Source organism: Ylistrum balloti, unplaced genomic scaffold (assembly GCF_031769215.1).
Source record: "Ylistrum balloti isolate Yb309-2 unplaced genomic scaffold, AGI_CSIRO_Ybal_v1 Utg370502, whole genome shotgun sequence".
NCBI classification, from domain to species: Eukaryota; Metazoa; Mollusca; class Bivalvia; order Pectinida; family Pectinidae; genus Ylistrum; species Ylistrum balloti.
In genome coordinates, this window is record NW_026782325.1 from 1 (window position 1) to 20091 (window position 20091).

At 36.6% G+C, this 20091-nt stretch overlaps 1 protein-coding gene across 1 annotated transcript in view; it reads right to left on the minus strand.

Moving 5' to 3' along the window:
- Positions 1–12: 12 nt before the first annotated feature.
- LOC132555518 (serine/threonine-protein kinase ATR-like) overlaps positions 13–20091 on the minus strand; it is a gene marked incomplete at its 3' end in the record, with an annotated part of 50291 nt that continues 30212 nt past the window's right edge. The window contains exons 40-62 of the mRNA XM_060219867.1: positions 19949–20072; positions 18762–18899; positions 17557–17728; positions 16946–17127; positions 15319–15421; positions 14407–14648; positions 13787–13849; positions 13495–13610; positions 13239–13377; positions 12552–12685; positions 12323–12422; positions 10577–10699; positions 9829–10022; positions 8119–8326; positions 7608–7718; positions 7071–7139; positions 5390–5442; positions 3173–3206; positions 2128–2243; positions 1334–1463; positions 1008–1097; positions 342–449; positions 13–61 (exon numbers count right to left, since the gene is read on the minus strand). Coding sequence (XP_060075850.1) covers positions 13–61; positions 342–449; positions 1008–1097; positions 1334–1463; positions 2128–2243; positions 3173–3206; positions 5390–5442; positions 7071–7139; positions 7608–7718; positions 8119–8326; positions 9829–10022; positions 10577–10699; positions 12323–12422; positions 12552–12685; positions 13239–13377; positions 13495–13610; positions 13787–13849; positions 14407–14648; positions 15319–15421; positions 16946–17127; positions 17557–17728; positions 18762–18899; positions 19949–20072 — 2798 coding nt within the window. The remainder of the gene's footprint in view (positions 62–341; positions 450–1007; positions 1098–1333; positions 1464–2127; positions 2244–3172; positions 3207–5389; positions 5443–7070; positions 7140–7607; positions 7719–8118; positions 8327–9828; positions 10023–10576; positions 10700–12322; positions 12423–12551; positions 12686–13238; positions 13378–13494; positions 13611–13786; positions 13850–14406; positions 14649–15318; positions 15422–16945; positions 17128–17556; positions 17729–18761; positions 18900–19948; positions 20073–20091) is intronic.

Below are 20091 nucleotides of genomic sequence, written 5' to 3' on the forward strand. Positions count from 1 at the left end.
ACAACAGCCTACAACAATGTACAACAATCAAGTTACATTTGTCACTGAGGGAAACAACAGCCTACAACATTGTACAACGATCAAGTTACACCTCTCACTGCCTACAACACTGTACGATAATCAAGTTACACCTCTCACTGCCTACAACACTGTACGATAGTCAAGTTGCAAACCTGAGTGAGGGAATCAAAACTGGATTTGAAGTTTGCATTGAAAGTGTGTTTGTCTTGTGAAGTTCATACATGGCATATACGTATAAATGTATATACTGAGAAGAAATTATGCATAGATATTTCATAACATACAGGTCTAATATTCTTTGTGCAACAAAAGGTACTTACATAAGTACGTATATGGAGCTGCCTCCTCCTTGATTCTGGATCCTTCCTCAGAAACTTGTTCACAATGTCATTAAATTCCATCAAACGTCCATCTTTTCTCAAGTCATCCTGGAAAGAATAAGTATATACCGAGATGTATTGACTGAAAAATGAAACATTAAAATAGACAACAATTTGGTTTCAAAAGACTTTTTACATTAAAAATAGCTATTCCTTTTGATGTGGACCGAGCCATATTTCTGATAAGATCTATTCCCCCAAATTTTTCTTTAGAGAAGAGATTTGTTTTTTATACAATATTTTTCAAATTAAAAGTGACATAATATGAAAAACAAAAGTTGAACCCATACCACAGTATGAGTTCCAGTGGACAAGCAGTACTGTAGGAAATAGTGCCCGAACAAACCTTTTCTTTGATGTAGGTCGAAGGTCAAAATGTAGGTCAGAATAACCTACTTTGATATGCAACATATTGCCTCACCAAGGTGAACCCACACTGTAAGTATGAAGTATAGTGACACATAGAAACAGAAGGAAGGACACACAATAACGAACTCTCAGCACCCCCTCCCTCCTCCCCCAAATAGTCGATGACTGAAAAAAATCCTGGATATAGCAGCCTTCTTATTAAGTAAGTGATGATGGGTAGGTGAGCAGTTTACATACCTTGGGTTTACACATCATGGTGTAAAATTTACCATCACTACCAATCAGTGAAATCTTCTTTGGTCTCTGTAGAGAAGGCAGGATCTCAACCTAGGAAATAAAACACTGAGTTATAAAGGCTATCTGGAATCAAATTTACTGCTACATATCAAATGTCAAACACCAATTTTTACATCCTAGCCCTAACTATAAGTCAAGAGTTGTGTTGCTATTGCCTTCTAGTGTTCAATGTATCATTTATCGTTATTTGCTAAATGCAAACAGTAACCAAACTGTCGTTTTTTTTACTGCAAAAAAAAAGTACCTAGAATTCAATGACAACTTACAACATCATTAATGCCACTGATGTACACTTCTTTGGCAGGGAATGGGTCATGTGTGGCGTGTGATCCAGGAGTACTGGGCAACATCACTGTCATGTTGGACTGGAGAGGTAGTATTATACTGCTGAAGTTACTGTTAATATACCATAACAACAACAGTTATAGACATTTATATCTGTACTTATAGCACAAACAAATTCTTTAATTCATAGCAGATATGTTGATGTAATTCTTACCATATTCTCCTTCTTTTTCAAAGGTTTTTTAAGCTTTTCTCATTTATCACCCAATATATGAGAAGTAAAAATATCACTTTCATCCTGTTGATGATGTAAAGAGTAACTGTTTGTTCTGTGGATGATGTAAACATTGCCTGTCATCCTGTGGAACATTAACTGTTTGATAACGTAAGTATCAGCTTTTATCTAGTATGTAACATCAATATTAACATCACCTCAACAATGACCATGTGACCGTACCTGTCATCCTGTGGAACATTAACTGTTTGACAACGTAATTATCAGCTGTTATCTAGTATGTAATATCAATATCAACATCACCTCAACAATGACCATGTGACCGTACCTGTCATCCTGTGGAACATTAACTGTTTGACAACGTAAGTATCAGCTGTTATCTAGTATGTAACATCAATATTAACATCACCTCAACAATGACCATGTGACCGTACCTGTCATCCTGTGGAACATTAACTGTTTGACAACGTAAGTATCAGCTGTTATCTAGTATGTAATATCAATATCAACATCACCTCGACAATGACCATGCGACCGTACCTGTCATCCAGCAGACGTTTGAGTGGTTTAAAGTGCTGCGATACACTCATGTTGTTTGAGCCAGTATATTCTTTATTACACAGCTCCAATAAACGATCTGTAAGCTTGGTGGAGTCCTAAAGACAAGAATAGATTTCTGATCCTCAAGTTTCAGAACAGAACACAAGTGAATCAGAATACATTCACCGTAAGAACTTTACACTACAAAGTGTACAATTGAAACATTACAAACTACAAGTACCAAAACAACAAAATAAATGATGGCTTCAAACTCGGTAATATCATTTATCACTGTAATAGTTAAATTAAACACTCTTGTAATATCATTTATCACAGCAATAGTTAAATGAAACACTTTGTAATATCATTTATCACAGCAATAGTTAAATGAAACACTCTTGTAATATCATTTATTACAGCAATAGTTAAATGAAACACTCTTGTAATATCATTTATCACAGCAATAGTTAAATGAAACACTCTTGTAATATCATTTATCACAGCAATAGTTAAATGAAACACTCTTGTAATATCATTTATCACTGGAATAGTTAAATGAAACACTCTTGTAATATCATTTATCACAGCAATAGTTAAATGAAACACTTTGTAATATCATTTATCACAGCAATAGTTAAATGAAACACTCTTGTAATATCATTTATCACAGCAATAGTTAAATGAAACACTCTTGTAATATCATTTATCACTGTAATAGTTAAATGAAACACTCTTGTAATATCATTTATCACAGCAATAGTTAAATGAAACACTTTGTAATATCATTTATCACAGCAATAGTTAAATGAAACACTCTTGTAATATCATTTATCACAGCAATAGTTAAATGAAACACTCTTGTAATATCATTTATCACTGTAATAGTTAAATGAAACACTATTGTAATAACATTTATCACTGGAATAGTTAAATGAAACACTCTTGTAATATCATTTATCACAGCAATAGTTAAATGAAACACTCTTGTAATATCATTTATCACTGGAATAGTTAAATGAAACACTCTTAATATTGAAATGTTTACCTTTACAAATTTCTGCAATCCTGGATTTATTTGCCTGGAAAGTGATGAGTATAAGTATCAAATTTATGACCAAAAAAATATCTGACATGAACTCACTTTCCTATGAGAATATAAACAAGTGGCCCAAGGGGCCTTAACGGTCACCTGAGGAATATATGTCAATAATCTGGGGATTTTAAAATGTTGCAAAAATGTAACAACACTTGTGCAGGACCATGTGTAAAACGTCTGTACCAAGTTTGAACTTGACCCACCCAATGGTTCTTGAGAGGAAGTCCATAATGTCTCAGCCAAACAGAGGCCAGGGTGGCCATCTTGGATTTTGAATCGCCCCAAAAAGTTAAAACACTTGCCAGGACCTTGTGTAGAACATTCGTATCAAGTTTCCCCTTTTTCCCCCTCCTGTGGCCCCTATTGGGACCATGCCCTTTTCTTCGCAAACTTGAAGCGGCTTCCCATGGGGATGCTTTGTGCCAAGTTTGGTCAAAATCCATCTACTGGTTCTTAAGAAGTAGTCATTTAATGAAGGTTTTTACATATGGCCCCTTTTACAACCCTTATGGGCCCCAAAGAGGACATGATAACTTTTTTCAACATAATTTCATATGTTCTTCTCTAAGGGATGCTTTCTACCAAATTTGGTTGAAATCGGTCAAAGTTGAATTTTTGACCCTTTTGAGCGCCCCCTTGTGCGGCCGTTTTTGACCCGATTTTTTTTTTCATTCGCAAACTTTGTAGGCCATGCCATAAGGACCCTAAATATCAAATATGAACTTAATCTGACTGTTGGTTCATGAGAAGAAGATTTTTAAATGTTTACCTTATCCTAATTTTATCCCCTTTTCCCCCATCCTGCGGCCCCTATTGAGGCCACACCATTTTTCTTTGCAAACTTGAAGTGGCTTTTCATGGGGATGCTTTGTGCCAAGTTTGGTCAATATCCATCCAATGGTTCTTGAGAAGAAGTCATTTAAAGACGGTTTTTAAATATGGCCCCTTTTACACCCCTTAAGGGCCCAAAGGGGACATGATCACTTTTTTCAACATAATTTCATATGTTCTTCACTAAGGGATGCTGTCTACCAAATTTGGTTGAAATCGGTCAAAGTTGAATTTTTTACCCTTTTAAGCACCCCCTAGTGGGGCCGTTTTTCACCCAATTTTTTTTTCATTCGCAAACTTTGTAGACCTTGCCATAAGGACCCAAAATATCAAACTTAATCTAACTGCTGGTTCATGAGAAGATGATTTTTAAAGATTTACCTAATTTTACACCCTTTTTCCCCCTCCTGGGGCCCCTACTAGGGCCATGCCCTTTTTCTTCGCAAACGTGAAGCGGCTTTCCATGGGGATGCTTTGTGCCAAGTTTGGTCAATATCTATTCAGTGGTTCTTGAGAAGAAGTCGAATATTTGAAAAGTTAACGACGCACGACGACAGACAAATCATGCTGGCAAAAGGTCACCATGAGCCTTTGGCTCAGGTGACCTAAAAATCTGCAATGAGAATTTCTCTTCCTAATTTAACGTATGGACATCACCTAAAAGACACAATGACTTTCAATAACTTATGACCATATGAAATAAAAATTCATTTGAACCTATTCAGCATGTTCCATATTAGCCAAATCAAATTTTCCCCCTGAAATGTGTCAATTGAATGTGTTTTTCATTTGTGATGCTGTAAAACAATTAAACTGAGATGCCAAGGAATCTGTCACATATTTCAAATTTGTTACAAACAATGTAGCCTTATTTATTACTACATGGTTTTGTTCGCCTCAGTCACAGTGACTGTGTGGTTGACAGATTTAAAAGCAAAAAAAAAAAAAGCAATTATTTCTAATTTGGTGTCATTATTGAATTTCATATAAAGAATAAAACCAAACTTGATCAGGTAATTGATAACTATGAAAATCACACCAACTGTTTTTAAAGTTATTAAGCTGACAGAATTAAAGGTGACGAAATCCAAGGTAAGTCAATACCAGATTTCAGAGGCAGCTTATCACCATACCCTTTCAGAATTTTCAAAACTAAGAAATTGACCAGCAACCATTCTTTTTTTATTTTTATATTTTTTAAGTGCCTGAGGAAACACTTCACATTAAATTGCTCCAATTTACAATTTTGTTTCTTAAATTTGAGAAATATGTAATTTTTGCGATACGTCTTCATTTCAATTGGATTAAACAAATTGGATTTGAAAATCTACTTACTCTGCTCTTGCAAATATGTCTTTGCATCGACTTACTCTGACTTTATAGGATGACTGAAATAACACAATAGGACATTAATTAACAACATGTTGATAGCTAAGGTCAGTATTGTTTTAACTTTTTCAGGAATCAAAATCAACCATATTTTCCCAAATCATACTATAACATAATTCCTGACATAAACTAGAAATTATCGCCCGATTATAAGTCAGGAAAACGTGAACAGTTCATTACAACAAATTGACCAGTTCAAAGATAAATGACTTGACTCTGATATCTAACCTACAGTCTTGACTAAGGTCATCTGCTTTCTCATTAAATTTCAATGAACTTTGAACAATGAATTATTAATTAGTTATCAGAGAATACCGCCTTGACATTGACCTTTAATCACACCACTTATTCTTTCATTCTGATCAATAATAAGAATAATAACACTTATTTGACTTTTGACCATGAGGTGTAGGTCACTGTTACTATCATTTCAAAACATCTAACAAGCTTTTCAAATATTTTGTATGGAATTTGTATAGAAAAGTATTTAAGGCAAACAAACAAATCCTGTGTGGAATAGTTCGAAACCAACAAGGGAGGCATACCCATCTTTTTGGACAAATATGGATAACAAGAGGCCCAATGAGCCTGAATCACTCATCTGGTATTCTTTGTTCATCCCAGACATCTACCTGCCAAATATTATGCTTCTTAGACTTTTGGCTAATCAGAGGCAGTTGTTTTAGGGTTTTGATGAATTTGACCCCTTGACCTTCATCACAAGTCAAGATTATTTCTCTTTATTTCTGTTTGAAAAAGTTGTTAGGATTCTATTAGTGAACTGTCAGCCACATATAATCCTTTTAGGCCTTTTGCTTAATCAGAGGCAGTTGGTTTCAGGTTTTGACAAATTTGACCTCTGTGACCTTGACTTTTGGTTAATCAGAAAAAGACATTTCACAGTTTTTACAAGAATTTATACTAAGAATCTATCAGCCAAACCTTATGCTTCTGGGTCTTTTGGTTTGTCAGAAGAAGCTGTTATACAGGTTTTAACAAAATTGACCAATGGACCTTGAGAAATGGTCCAGGTCATTTAGTTTCACAAAATTTGTCAGGTTTCATCTGAGGAACTTGTCAACCAAATATCATGTTTCTAGGTCTTTTGGTTGTTCAAAAGAAGTTGTTTAAATGTTTTAGCAAATTTGACCTCTGTGACCTTGAATATTATTCAAAGTCATTTCTTTTCCCAAACTTTGACAGGATTCATACTAGGAACCTGTAAGCCAAATTTGTTTCTGGGCTTTTTGGTTTATTAGAGGAAGTTGTTCTGAGTTTTTAACAAATTTGACCCCTTGAACTTGGATATGGATCAAGGTCATTTCTTTTCTTCAACTTTGTCAGGATTCATACTAGAAACCTGTCATTTTTTCTCTTGGTTATCAAGAAAAAGGGAAATGGAAAAGTTGCCACCAGACAGACAGATGAACGACACGCCACAACCAAAAGCGTACTTGGCCCTTCAAGCCAGTTGAGCTAAAAAACTGCATCTTTTTATTCTCAAATGAAATTTTCAGTCATATAACATAAAATATAACTACCAAAATACAAATATGTACATTCTTCCTTTCTGTTGAGACCGGTAGGTTTGTAAAGTATATTTGATGAATTAAGTACATAGGCTAACCTTTGACACTGCCATCAACATCCACATGCCTTGCTGAGGGAACTTAGCAAACAAGCAAGCAATTATCTCCTGAAAATACAACATTTCAATATAAAACACAGGGAATAAACTTGAATAGATTTAAATGCTTGAGATTTATTTGATTTTCTAGACAATTAAATTTCCTGAGTAAAGAAGTCTTTTTGCCTGTTTACTGAAACATCAGTAATTTTGAATGCAAAATTTCTTTTTTTCAATTAGGCGAGTTAATTTTAAAAGTTTTAAAAACATGTGCTTTAGTGAATGTTTGGAAACAAAAGAAAATACTTATACAAGTTTGTGTTTTTTCTACAACAATAAAAGAACTACTCCAATGGTGAATTGTGTAACCAAGCATGCTTTGTTTGATATCAGATGACTGATACCTTGGGACTGGAATAACACAAACCCATCATTGAAGAATACTTTATTTCTCTTTGAATACCACCCTACTTAACAAATATTTGATGACATCTCCAGTAGGTAGTTGGTGTCTTGGTTGGTATTTTAATACATTACCCTGAGCTGTTGAAAGACATCTGGCTGGGTGTGACAGATCCTGGAAATAAGCTGTGAAAAGGCTGTGAACAACTGATAGGAGGCTAACTGTTGTCCGAGGGCTGACACCAGCTGTGAAACAAACCAACCAATTTGTTCATAGCTTGAAACCAACAGTATCAAAATCTATTTATCTATTCTTTAACATTGCCAATGCTTTTCCGATTTGAGAATTTCTAGTCTCAACCTCGCGATGAGATGGGACAATCCATCTTTCATAATTATGACATGTCATCAACACATCAAATATTCAACTAATCAAAAGATTTATGAAGTCATAAGCTCAACATCAACTGTAAAATCAACAGATTTATTTCATCCCAGACAGGTTAAACCTAATAAACACAGAGTTACAAAGTAAAATAAATTTTTTGTGAAAGTAGGAGGTAGGGGGCCCTTTACCTGTTGAAACAATTTCGAACAGGAAATATCCGAGCCAAATTTTCACTAGGACAACCAAGAACATGCTTACCTTATTGAGCTTGGCTAAAGTGGTCCTCATGATCTGTAGTTTGTGAGCAAGCTGCTGGTTTCGAGACACATCCCTTTTCTCCATCTCAGCTACACTTGTGCCAAAATCGAGCCACAGACTTAGGAGGCGTGGCAGGGACTGATAGATATACTGATTACCATACTGAAGGGACTGACCAAAGGATTTGACAACATGGTGAATAAACTCCCTACAACAAACATAAAGTGAGACACTGTAGTGGATAATCTGTACAACAAGGAAGTAAGTGGTGACTGTGATGGGTAAACTATACAACAAGGAAGTAAGTGGTGACTGTGGTGGGTAAACTATACAACAAGGAAGTAAGTACTGACTGTGGTGGGTAAACTACACAACAAGGAAGTAAGTGGTGACTGTGGTGGGTAAACTACACAACAAGGAAGTAAGTGGTGACTGTGGTGGGTAAACTATACAACAAGGAAGTAAGTGGTGACTGTGGTGGGTAAACTATACAACAAGGAAGTAAGTGGTGACTGTGGTGGGTGAACTACACAACAAGGAAGTAAGTGGTGACTGAGGTGGGTAAACTACACAACAAGGAAGTAAGTGGTGACTGTGGTGGGTGAACTACACAACAAGGAAGTAAGTGGTGACTGTGGTGGGTAAACTACACAACAAGGAAGTAAGTGGTGACTGATGTGGGTAAACTTTACAACAAGGAAGTAAGTGGTGACTGTGGTGGGTAAACTACACAACAAGGAAGTAAGTGGTGACTGTGGTGGGTAAACTATACAACAAGGAAGTAAGTGGTGACTGTGGTGGGTAAACTACACAACAAGGAAGTAAGTACTGACTGTGGTGGGTAAACTATACAACAAGGAAGTAAGTGGTGACTGTGATGGGTAAACTATACAACAAGGAAGTAAGTGCTGACTGTGGTGGATAATCTGTACAACAAGGAAGTAAGTGCTGACTGTGGTGGGTAAACTATACAACAAGGAAGTAAGTGGTGACTGTGGTGGGTAAACTATACAACAAGGAAGTAAGTGGTGACTGTGGTGGGTAAACTATACAACAAGGAAGTAAGTGCTGACTGTGGTGGATAATCTGTACAACAAGGAAGTAAGTGCTGACTGTGGTGGGTAAACTATACAACAAGGAAGTAAGTGGTGACTGTGATGGGTAAATTATACAACAAGGAAGTAAGTGCTGACTGTGGTGGATAATCTGTACAACAAGGAAGTAAGTGGTGACTGTGGTGGATAATCTGTACAACAAGGAAGTAAGTGGTGACTGTGATGGGTAAATTATACAACAAGGAAGTAAGTGCTGACTGTGGTGGATAATCTGTACAACAAGGAAGTAAGTGGTGACTGTGGTGGGTAAACTATACAACAAGGAAGTAAGTGGTGACTGTGATGGATAAATTATACAACAAGGAAGTAAGTGGTGACTGTGGTGGGTAAACAAAGAAGTTACTTTCGATGGTGGTCGGACAAGTAGTGACTGACATATTAATGTTAAAGCATGACCTGAATGTCTGGTGTGATGTTATCATTGTTGACCTGAATGTTTGATGGGTGACCTGACTGTTGTAAGTGTGACCTCACTATCAGAACTGTGATCTAATTGTCAGAGGTATAACATCACATGCATGACTCCATTTATAGAATATGACCTGACAGTGAAGGAGGTGGCACATCAATGTGTGATCAGACTGTGTGATATTACCGTTGGCGAGAAGGATCAGGTTTGTCCTTGTCCTCAAGCAAAGTAGTCATGATCTTGTCGTAATACTTTGCTAAGTGGAAGTGCCCATCCTCCCAGTCTGGGTAGACATCAGTTACCTCTTTGTACTGCTTTAAGATCACATTACTTTCCATTTTAGATGTCTCTTCACTGTAACATCCGTACAACAGTAATGCCTGAAGGTCAAAGGTTAAACGAATTTACACAATCTGCTGTTTCATCTTTAAAAATCTAGCCTAATGGTGAATCTTCAATAGTGGTGTCACAATACACCAAAAGTGTATTATCATATATTGCTTAAGGGGAAAACTACAGATCATTCTTGGAAAATGTTTCTTAACTTAACAAAAAAAATAATTGTCTCATGACTCAAACATAATCCTTAGTCATATGAAAAATAAAGACTTAGGATTTTCATTGAACAAATATTGAAAACATTGAAGATCATGAAAATGCTATCCAAGTATTTATAATACAAATCTTAAACACATTTATCTTGTTACAAAACAAAACCTTAAAAGTGCTAAGCACTTGGCTCTAATTTACTCTATATAAAGATGGATAATTACAACCAACAAGGATGTTACAGCGGTTTAAAATCATTACTTTGTAGAAACTTGAAAGCCACTTAACCCAGAATACTGATGCCAAAATGCCACATGGTTCCATAAAAGTGGTAATTCAAGATGAAATGTAATGAAAAGCGTCCAAGTTCCAAACAAATGATTACCTTGGCATATGTCTTGCGTTTGTTGTCAGTCTGAGCTGAACCGTCCAGTTTTAATTTGGAAACATCCTCGAAGTGGATAGACATTCCTCGTTCCAGACATGATATGGCTTGGTCTTTTTCTCCCTTGAAAACATCCACGAATAATTGTACAAAAAAAGTGTTAAGAGGAGAGGGGCATATCAAGTATCTACCTATGATAGGCAAGCATAACTCAACTCAATAGTCACCCAGTCAAATTTACAAACAACTACCTCTCTCTCTATATCAACTTCATACCTTTCCCCATCAACCACTCTGTCCTCTCTAGGAACACATCAGCTAAACCTACCTATCTATAACTTTACCTCTACCTCTCCCTCTATATCAACTTAATACCTCTCCCCATCAAACACTCTGTCCTCTCTAGGAACACATCAGCTAAACCTACCTATCTATAACTTTACCTCTACCTCTCCCTCTATATCAACTTCATACCTCTCCCCATCAAACACTCTGTCCTCTCTAGGAACACATCAGCTAACATCTACCTATATATCAACTTCATACCTCTCCCCATCAACCACTCTGTCCTCTCTAGGAACACATCAGCTATGTCTAGCTCAGTTAAATCACTGTATTGTTTTTAACAAAAATCTTTCAAATGAACCCTTTATCATTTTTTTGTGCATTTAATTTTTTTGGTGATTCCATTGTCTTAGAAATTTGGAGTGCCTTTTTCGAAGACTTTGAATACTTCAGAAGGAACATAATAGCTTAGATATATAAACCAGTCTGGATTCTAACTCAAAAGGAGATCTAAATGACCACTCATGCTTCATAAGAGATTTATATACTGACCAGTATTTTTTTATTATAGAAGTAATCATGATTAGAAAGTGTTCAGGTATATGAAGGTACATCAGCTATATAGATGTATTACTTACATAATTAGAATAAAAAATACCAAGGATCCACAAAGGGATTATCCCCCACATCTAGCTGTTGATGTAAAAACCCAAATATAATATACATTAAGCCTGGTAGAACAATTTGTGACATCACTCAATTATGTACCGCTACTATCACCTGAAGATCTAATACAGTGAAAGTGCTAGTGCAAAATGAACATCCTCTTCTGTCAATAATCTATTAAATTTCCTTGCATCTCCTCAACTGCAACATATATATATATACTGTTGATATCTGAATAGAGCTTGGTATTGACCATGAACAAACTTATGTAACACTGTAAGCTCTGGAGTAATACTAGAAGTCACAAGAAATCGAAAGATTAATGATAACAGGAAAAAAGATAAATAATGAAATGTCCCAAATAAGAAAAGGCACAGACAGGTTACTAACCTTATATATACAGAATTTTTTGTGTAGTTGAGTGGAAAGGTTTTCGAAGTTGTAGCCCAAAAAGGAAAGTTAACACTATCTTTGTGATTTTTGACTATGTTTCCTTGGTAACAGAAAAAATATGGAAAATGGAATGTCATCCATAGCAAAAGGCACAACTAGGGCACTAACTTAATATATACAGCAAGTTTTGTGAAGTTGAGTTGAATGATTTGAAGTTACAGCCCGGAAAAACCCACAGACGGACACATGCATGGACGAAACCCAAAATAATATCCCCTGCAAAAGTGCTATTCAAATTTTTTGTGATTTACAAAGAGTACTTAAATTCGTAAACAAGCTTGCGAAATTTCCTGATATGCATATATCAACTTGGAATCTCTCTTCTCTTCCAGTTATATCTACCTTGGTCCACAGCCACTCCGCCCTCTCCAGGAACACCTCAGGTAAGTTGTAATCACTGGCCTGCAGTAGGCAGCTGAATGCTGTTTGTAAGTGTCCCGCTCTACAAACGCAAAGTTAAACCTAATGGCAACAGATATCAGTAATTTATGGAGATGACCTTTAACTGACCTCTGGGCTATGTAGGTATATCATAGATATCAGTAATTTATGGAGATGACCTCTAACTGACCTCTGAGCAATGCGGGCACTCCAGAGCCACCAGTGACCAATGTCTTGGTCCACCTCTTGACCTGTGGTCTGCTGGGCCAGAGTGAACAGAATCCGCCGTAGGGTTAAAACTGGCTCCTGTGTCCGGAAAGAGCACTACAACAAAACAGCATACAAGATATTCAGACTGCAATTACTCTCTCAAAGTCTGAAATCTAAAAAAGAGGACAAGAGGGCCTGTATCAATCACCTGGATTTTGTGTTTTGTATTCTCAACCATAGCCATATCCAACGTTTTGTTTGTAGTAAAATGTTTTTTTGTTTGCATTCTCAGGAGTCAAACCAACTGTATATTCTAAGACTTTTTTATGTTTTTATTCATGATCGAAATCCATTAACTGATGTCGCATAAAAAACCTTCACTCAGATGGTAAAGTTGTGCTAATTTCTAAGACCTAAAGGTCCATCATTGTATCATATGTGTATTTTCAAACATTTTCTTCAGGTTGATAATATTAATAGAATAGAAGTTCTTGTAACAAAACCAGCAGAAGTGTAGTTTTCTCTTGATGCTGGTTAACTATCTGCATGGTTACAGGGTGGGATCTCAAATATTTCCATATTTTATAATATAAATTTATTTGTGAATCCATTGTGGTGCCATGGAAAGTTGTATTTATATAACAAAATTTCTTGATTAGGAACTGACCTGCATAACTTGAAGACGAGACTCCCACTGACGCAACAGGTCAACTGAGGTATGCTTGGTGGAACTTGAACCACTGTCCTCAGTGTGAAGGTCCATGAGAACACCTACGCTTTCCTCTATCTCACTCAGCATATGTAATCTGTTCAGTTACAGGATAATAACAAAATGTCATCTACTCTCTAGTAATGTTGATTATCCATTGAAGCCACAATTAAAATATGAATATGAGAAATCAACTGATCATGAGTAATCCTACCTTGTAATATATTCATATCCACGATAATATGATCCACTCTCCATACTAGCTGCAGACAAAGGAGCCATCTGGTCTCGCCTAACAATTTGTAGCTGTTTCCGTAGCTGCTCAGATTTCTACAACCAATCATCAGTAAGTCAACCTCTCAAAACTTTTTTCTAGTTACAAACTTTGAAATGTTCAACTTTCTGCAAACTCTTTATACATTTCAATTGGGCAAGCAAGAAAATGTTTGGAATGTGTAAAGGCCCTTTTCTCATGCATTTGAGTATAATTACTTATTGATAATTACCTGTTCTTTTGCTGCCATTAATATCTTCCCAATTCCTACTGCCCAGTTCCTACTGCTTTTATCCTGTAAAAATGATGACTGATTACACTGTTGATACACAAGATCATGAAGTGTGGTTGTATCGTATTTTCCTGACAAATGTCACACATCCTATATCAACACCAGATATCTTTCAAAATATTTCATGCTGAAGTGTACAGGAAAGATAACAAAGGAGATGTTCTAAATGCTGAAGTTTACAGGAAAGATAACAAAGGAGATGTTCTAAATGCTGAAGTGTACAGGAAAGATAACAAAGGAGATGTTCTAAATGCTGAAGTTTACAGGAAAGATAACAAAGGAGATGTTCTAAATGCTGAAGTTTACAGGAAAGATAACAAAGGAGATGTTCTAAATGCTGAAGTTTACAGGAAAGATAACAAAGGAGATGTTCTAAATGCTGAAGTTTACAGGAAAGATAACAAAGGAGATGTTCTAAATGCTGAAGTTTACAGGAAAGATAGCAAAGGAGATGTCCTAAATGCTGAAGTGTACAGAAGATAACAAAGGAGATGTTCTAGATGCTGAAGTGTACAGGATAGATAACAAAGGAGATGTTCTAAATGCTGAAGTGAACTTACAGACTTGATACAACTTTCCAACTTTGACCAGTTGCCTAATCTCCATGCAGACTCAACCATATAAGCATTGAGGTGATGCGCCCAGTCCGGTTTTTCTGCGACAGCCCCAGTGGCATGGAGCAATGCTTTATTGTGTTCACCCAGCTCAATCAGATTACGCAGCAGACCCTGGTGATGAACTACGTTGTCAGCCTCACTCTGGATTGCTTTCTCATAGCATGCCTGGGCACACTGATGTTGACCTGAACAGACAGTATAATCTCAAACCATTACCGACAGACATCCTAACTCTTCACAACATTCAAATCTTTATAGACATCCTAACTCTTCACAACATTCAAATCTTTATAGACATCCAAACTCTTCACAACATTAAAATCTTTACAGACATCCAAACTCTTCACAACTGAACATCCAAATCTTTACACACATCTTCACAATAAAGATTTATCAATACAATATCATGATGAATTTGCGCATTCACGATTATTTCTATGTCTCTCTGAGCAATATGAAGCAGACATGTTTGATGCTTGTTAATTTGCCTGTTGGTTCCTTTATTGCATATCTTTTTCTCACTTGAGAACTTGACATTACTAACTTGAATTTACCATGATTTACAAAGTGGGTGTCATTGATGAAGCAGAAGACACTTACACTTTCGGAACACCTGGTCTTATTCTCCTTATACATTTTCAGGAATCTCCTTGTAAATCCTTCCTTTGTTGATATTTTGCCAAAGTTTTACTGATTTTTAGTTTGTTTTATGATTATGTTGAAATGTTGGTATTTTCTTTTCGTTTTTTTAATGACAAATGGAAAGTCCAATCCGTGCAATATCTTTAGTGCGAATATGCTTAAATAAAATAACCACTAAAATATATACATTTATGGTATAGATTTTCTACGCACCTTGACTTTCGTGTATGAGAATTTGTTCTGTCAGCGTTGGTGCCAGTCTGATTGCCGCTACACCTAACACTCCATCTGGCTCATCAAGAGCGACATACAATTTCTGAAACATGGATATATGTCAACTGTACTAATATAGTCATATACCACTATTGAATATAGCCACAAAGAGCACATAGGTATAGTAACATAGGGACTGTAGATTTAGTCACATACGGCCAGTTAATAGTCACATAGAGAATGTAGATATAGGCACACAGAGAATGTAGATATAGGCACATACCACCAGTTAATAGTCACATAGAGAATGTAGATATAGGCACATACTACCAGTTAACAGTCACATAGAGAATGTACATATAGGCACACAGAGAATGTAGATATAGCCACATACTACCAGTTAATAGTCACATAGAGAATGTAGATATAGGCACACAGATACTGTAGATATAGTCACATACAACCAGTTAATAGTCACATAGAGAATGTAGATATAGGCACACAGATACTGTAGATATAGTCACACAGAGAATGTAGATATAGGCACACAGATACTGTAGATATAGTCACATACAACCAGTTAATAGTCACATAGAGAATGTAGATATAGTCACACAGAGACTGTAGATATAGGCACACAGATACTGTAGATATAGTCACATACAACCAGTTAATAGTCATATAGAGAATGTAGATATAGTCACATACAGCCAGTTAATAGTCACAGAGAATGTAGATATAGCCACATACGGCCAGTTAATAGTCACAGAGAATGTAGATATAGTCACATACGGCCAGTTAATAGTCACAGAGAATGTAGATATAAGCACACAGATACTGTTGATATAGTCACATACGGCCAGTTAATAGTCACAGAGAATGTAGATATAAGCACACAGATACTGTTGATATAGTCACATACGGCCAGTTAATAGTCACAGATACTGTAGATATAGTCACATACAAACAGTTAATAGTCACATAGGGACTGTAGATATAGTCACATACGGCCAGTTAATAGTCACAGAGAATGTAGATATAGTCACACAGAGAATGTAGATATAGGCACACAGATACTGTATATATAGCCACATACGGCCAGTTAATAGTCACATAGAGAATGTAGATATAGTCACATACTACCAGTTAATAGTCACATAGAGAATGTAGATATAGTCACATACTACCAGTTAATAGTCACATAGAGAATGCAGATATAGGCACACAGAGACTGTAGATATAGTCACATACAACCAGTTAAAAGTCACATAGAGACTATAGATATAGTCACATACGTCCAGTTAATAGTCACATAGAGACTATAGATATAGTCACATACGACCAGTTAATATAGACTAAATACAGCCTGTAGATATTGTTAGATGTGGTCAGTAAATATAGACTAAATACAGCCTGTAGATATTGTTAGATGTGGTTAGTAAATATAGACTAAATACAGCCTGTAGATATTGTTACATGTGGTCAGTAAATACTAAATACAGCCTGTAGATATTGTTAGATGTGGTTAGTAAATATAGACGAAGGGAAAGGTAAAGCAACATATTATCAATTAAGCTTTGTATGTTCTTTCTCATACAATTTCATACTAATACAATTGGTAGCTTACCTGCATAAAGTTGAGGTGCTCTTGGATATTGTGACCTTTGCTGGACAAGAACTGTTCAAAATGCATGAGAGCTCTGGAATAGGCTTTGCAGTTGTAACAGGCATCTGCAAGTAGGTCCTGGGCAATCACTTGGCGGAATGCCTGAATAGCTTTGTAGGTAGGATCAGCATGACACACAGGCACTGTTGAAATGTTAATGTTAAGTTTAAAGGTTATGCTCAAGCTTCAAACAAAATGATGAAAACTGAACAGCTTGTTGTATGTTGTAAAAGTTACTATTTTCCAGTTCTGTTTGGTGAATCCATTCTAACTGCTATACAAACAACTAAAAAAATCACATTTCAGCATAATTCTTTCTGCGCAAAAAGAGCTAAAATCAGATTACCCCTAAAACTGGTATATTAACAGACTGCTCGGTCTGTATGTAGTTAAATACATTGTAACGGATAGAAATCTTCATGTTGGTCATGGCTGATTTTTCTTTATAAACTTTTCATACATCAAACAACTGACTACTGGAAAAAATTATCCACCAATCCTCTTTCTACACATTAAGATTGTAGCCATGAATATGTTGAATGCAATTAATTTGAACAGATTTACCAGCTGACCTTTAGTTTGAGGGTCAACCCCTTTCGTCTGGGTCATATAGTGCATCCATTTTGTCAGATAGTCAAGGACAGAGAAGATTGTCTGGGTACTCAGGTGAGGAAGGTTGGCTGCCTTTTGTTTAGAATCTGGTCTTTTGGCCTGATTCAGAACTTCTGCTATCTCATTGTGGATCTGAAATAAAGTGACATCAATACTATACATTAAGATCTTAATATCGCAGTATATTGAACTTACCTCAGTGAAAAATATTCAGGTGGTCTGTTGCATGCTGCCAAGAGCAGTAAGAGTTATGCAACAGCTCGGAGCCACATTCATATTGACAAGTCCATTTCTCAGCTTCCTAAGAAAGATAAACCATCCTAGACGGGAACATCAAACCACATCTCGGCTCTTCACCTGAGGTACAAAGGCCAAGTTTATATACCAGAAGCAACTCACATCGGCTCTTCACCCGAGGTACAAAGGCCAAGTTTATATACCAGAAGCAACTCACATCGGCTGTTCACCTGTACAAAGGCCAAGATTATATACCAGAAGCAACTCACATCGGCTCTTCACCTGAGGTACAAAGGCCAAGATTATATACCAGAAGCAACTCACATCGGCTCTTCACCTGAGGTACAAAGGCCAAGATTATATACCAGAAGCAACTCACGTCGCTCTTCACCTGAGGTACAAAGGCCAAGATTATATACCAGAAGCAACTCACATCGGCTCTTCACCTGAGGTACAAAGGCCAAGATTATATACCAGAAGCAACTCACGTTAGCTCTTCACCCGAGGTACAAAGGCCAAGATTATATACCAGAAGCAACTCACATCGGCTGTTCACCTGAGGTACAAAGGCCAAGATTATATACCAGAAGCAACTCACGTCCGCTCTTCACCTGAGGTACAAAGGCCAAGTTTATATACCAGAAGCAACTCACATCAGCTGTTCACCCGAGGTACAAAGGCCAAGATTATATACCAGAAGCAACTCACATCGGCTGTTCACCCGAGGTACAAAGGCCAAGATTATATACCAGAAGCAACTCACATCGGCTGTTCACCCGAGGTACAAAGGCCAAGATTATATACCAGAAGCAACTCACATCGGCTGTTCACCCGAGGTACAAAGGCCAAGATTATATACCAGAAGCAACTCACATCGGCTGTTCACCCGAGGTACAAAGGCCAAGATTATATACCAGAAGCAACTCACATCATTGATGTCCTTTGGTGTGCCATCCCTGAGAACCTGTAGGACAACGTAAGGCAGGATGTACAAGGCCAGGTTACCATTGTGTTTGATGACAGCACTGCAAGAGAGGAAGACTTCTCGAGCAAATCCCTTCTTTACCTAAAAAAAAAGAAAGATCTGAGCTATTGTGATTTGTAATTTAGATGACAGAAGACCTATCCATGTCGGTGTGACCTTGGCCAGAGTCAACAAGATACTCAGTTTTACTTAAGTTCACTTCAACCTTTCCTAACATGTTGTCATGACACTACAAGGGTAAAATGAATCAAATCTCAGATATGACACTGATCTGAAAAAGGACGAAATCAGACAAATTGACATTAGACAGGACAGACGAACATGGGTAAAACACTCAATGTCCCCCGAATTTGTGTCACTGTTGATTGAGTTTAATCATTTTTGCAGTCAGTTCCGTTATTAACTGAGTTGTTTGTTACCATTGTTGAAAAGCTTACACAAGGCTATGAAATAGAGAGCACTCATATCAACTTATCAGCTGTGACTTAACAGACACAGCTTGGTACCCATCAATATTTGATTTTATTTGCTCTTTAAGTACTGAAATGATCTTCCCCTCTTTTTTCCCCCTGTCCAATCCAAAATGGTTGTTTGTTAGTCATTTTGTTTTTCTGATCAGACTAAAGACAAATGGGCATTAGGGACTAACAGGAACGTATACACATGAAATCTGAGAAAGATCTATCCTTTACATTTCTTCCTGAGACAAAACAATAACAAACAGTCATAGCCAAAATCCAAGAGGACCACCTATCAGCAATGTTGTTCTGATCAATTCTAAAATCAAAAGGGCACAACTAGAGGCCAAGGTAAACTCATATAAAAACTTAGTAAAAGTCCATCTTGAAGCTCCTACTTTTCAAAAAATAGCAATTATAAACTTCCATTGTCAAAATCAAAGATGGCTGCCTGTCTGCCATTTTCATGTTTTTTTTACCAGTCTTAAAACCAAACGGGCATGACTGGGCATCAAGGGGAACCTACACAAGAAATATTTCTGATCCACTCTCAATACTTTTTACCTCAAGGTCATTGAACCAACAACAAAAATTAAGCATGATACCTCTAAAATAAATACAGTCTTTAAAATCATTTATATAAAGATAAACACCTGTTGACCTTAAATTTACCTTTGATGACAGGTAGCCTGTCCAGGTGCTGACCCAATTTTCAAAATTGTGCCCCTTCTCACTGCAGTAAATAGGGGTGACCTGTTTTGACCAGTCATGCTTGGTAGAATTGGTCAGTGCATATCTACAAGTAATACAAAGAT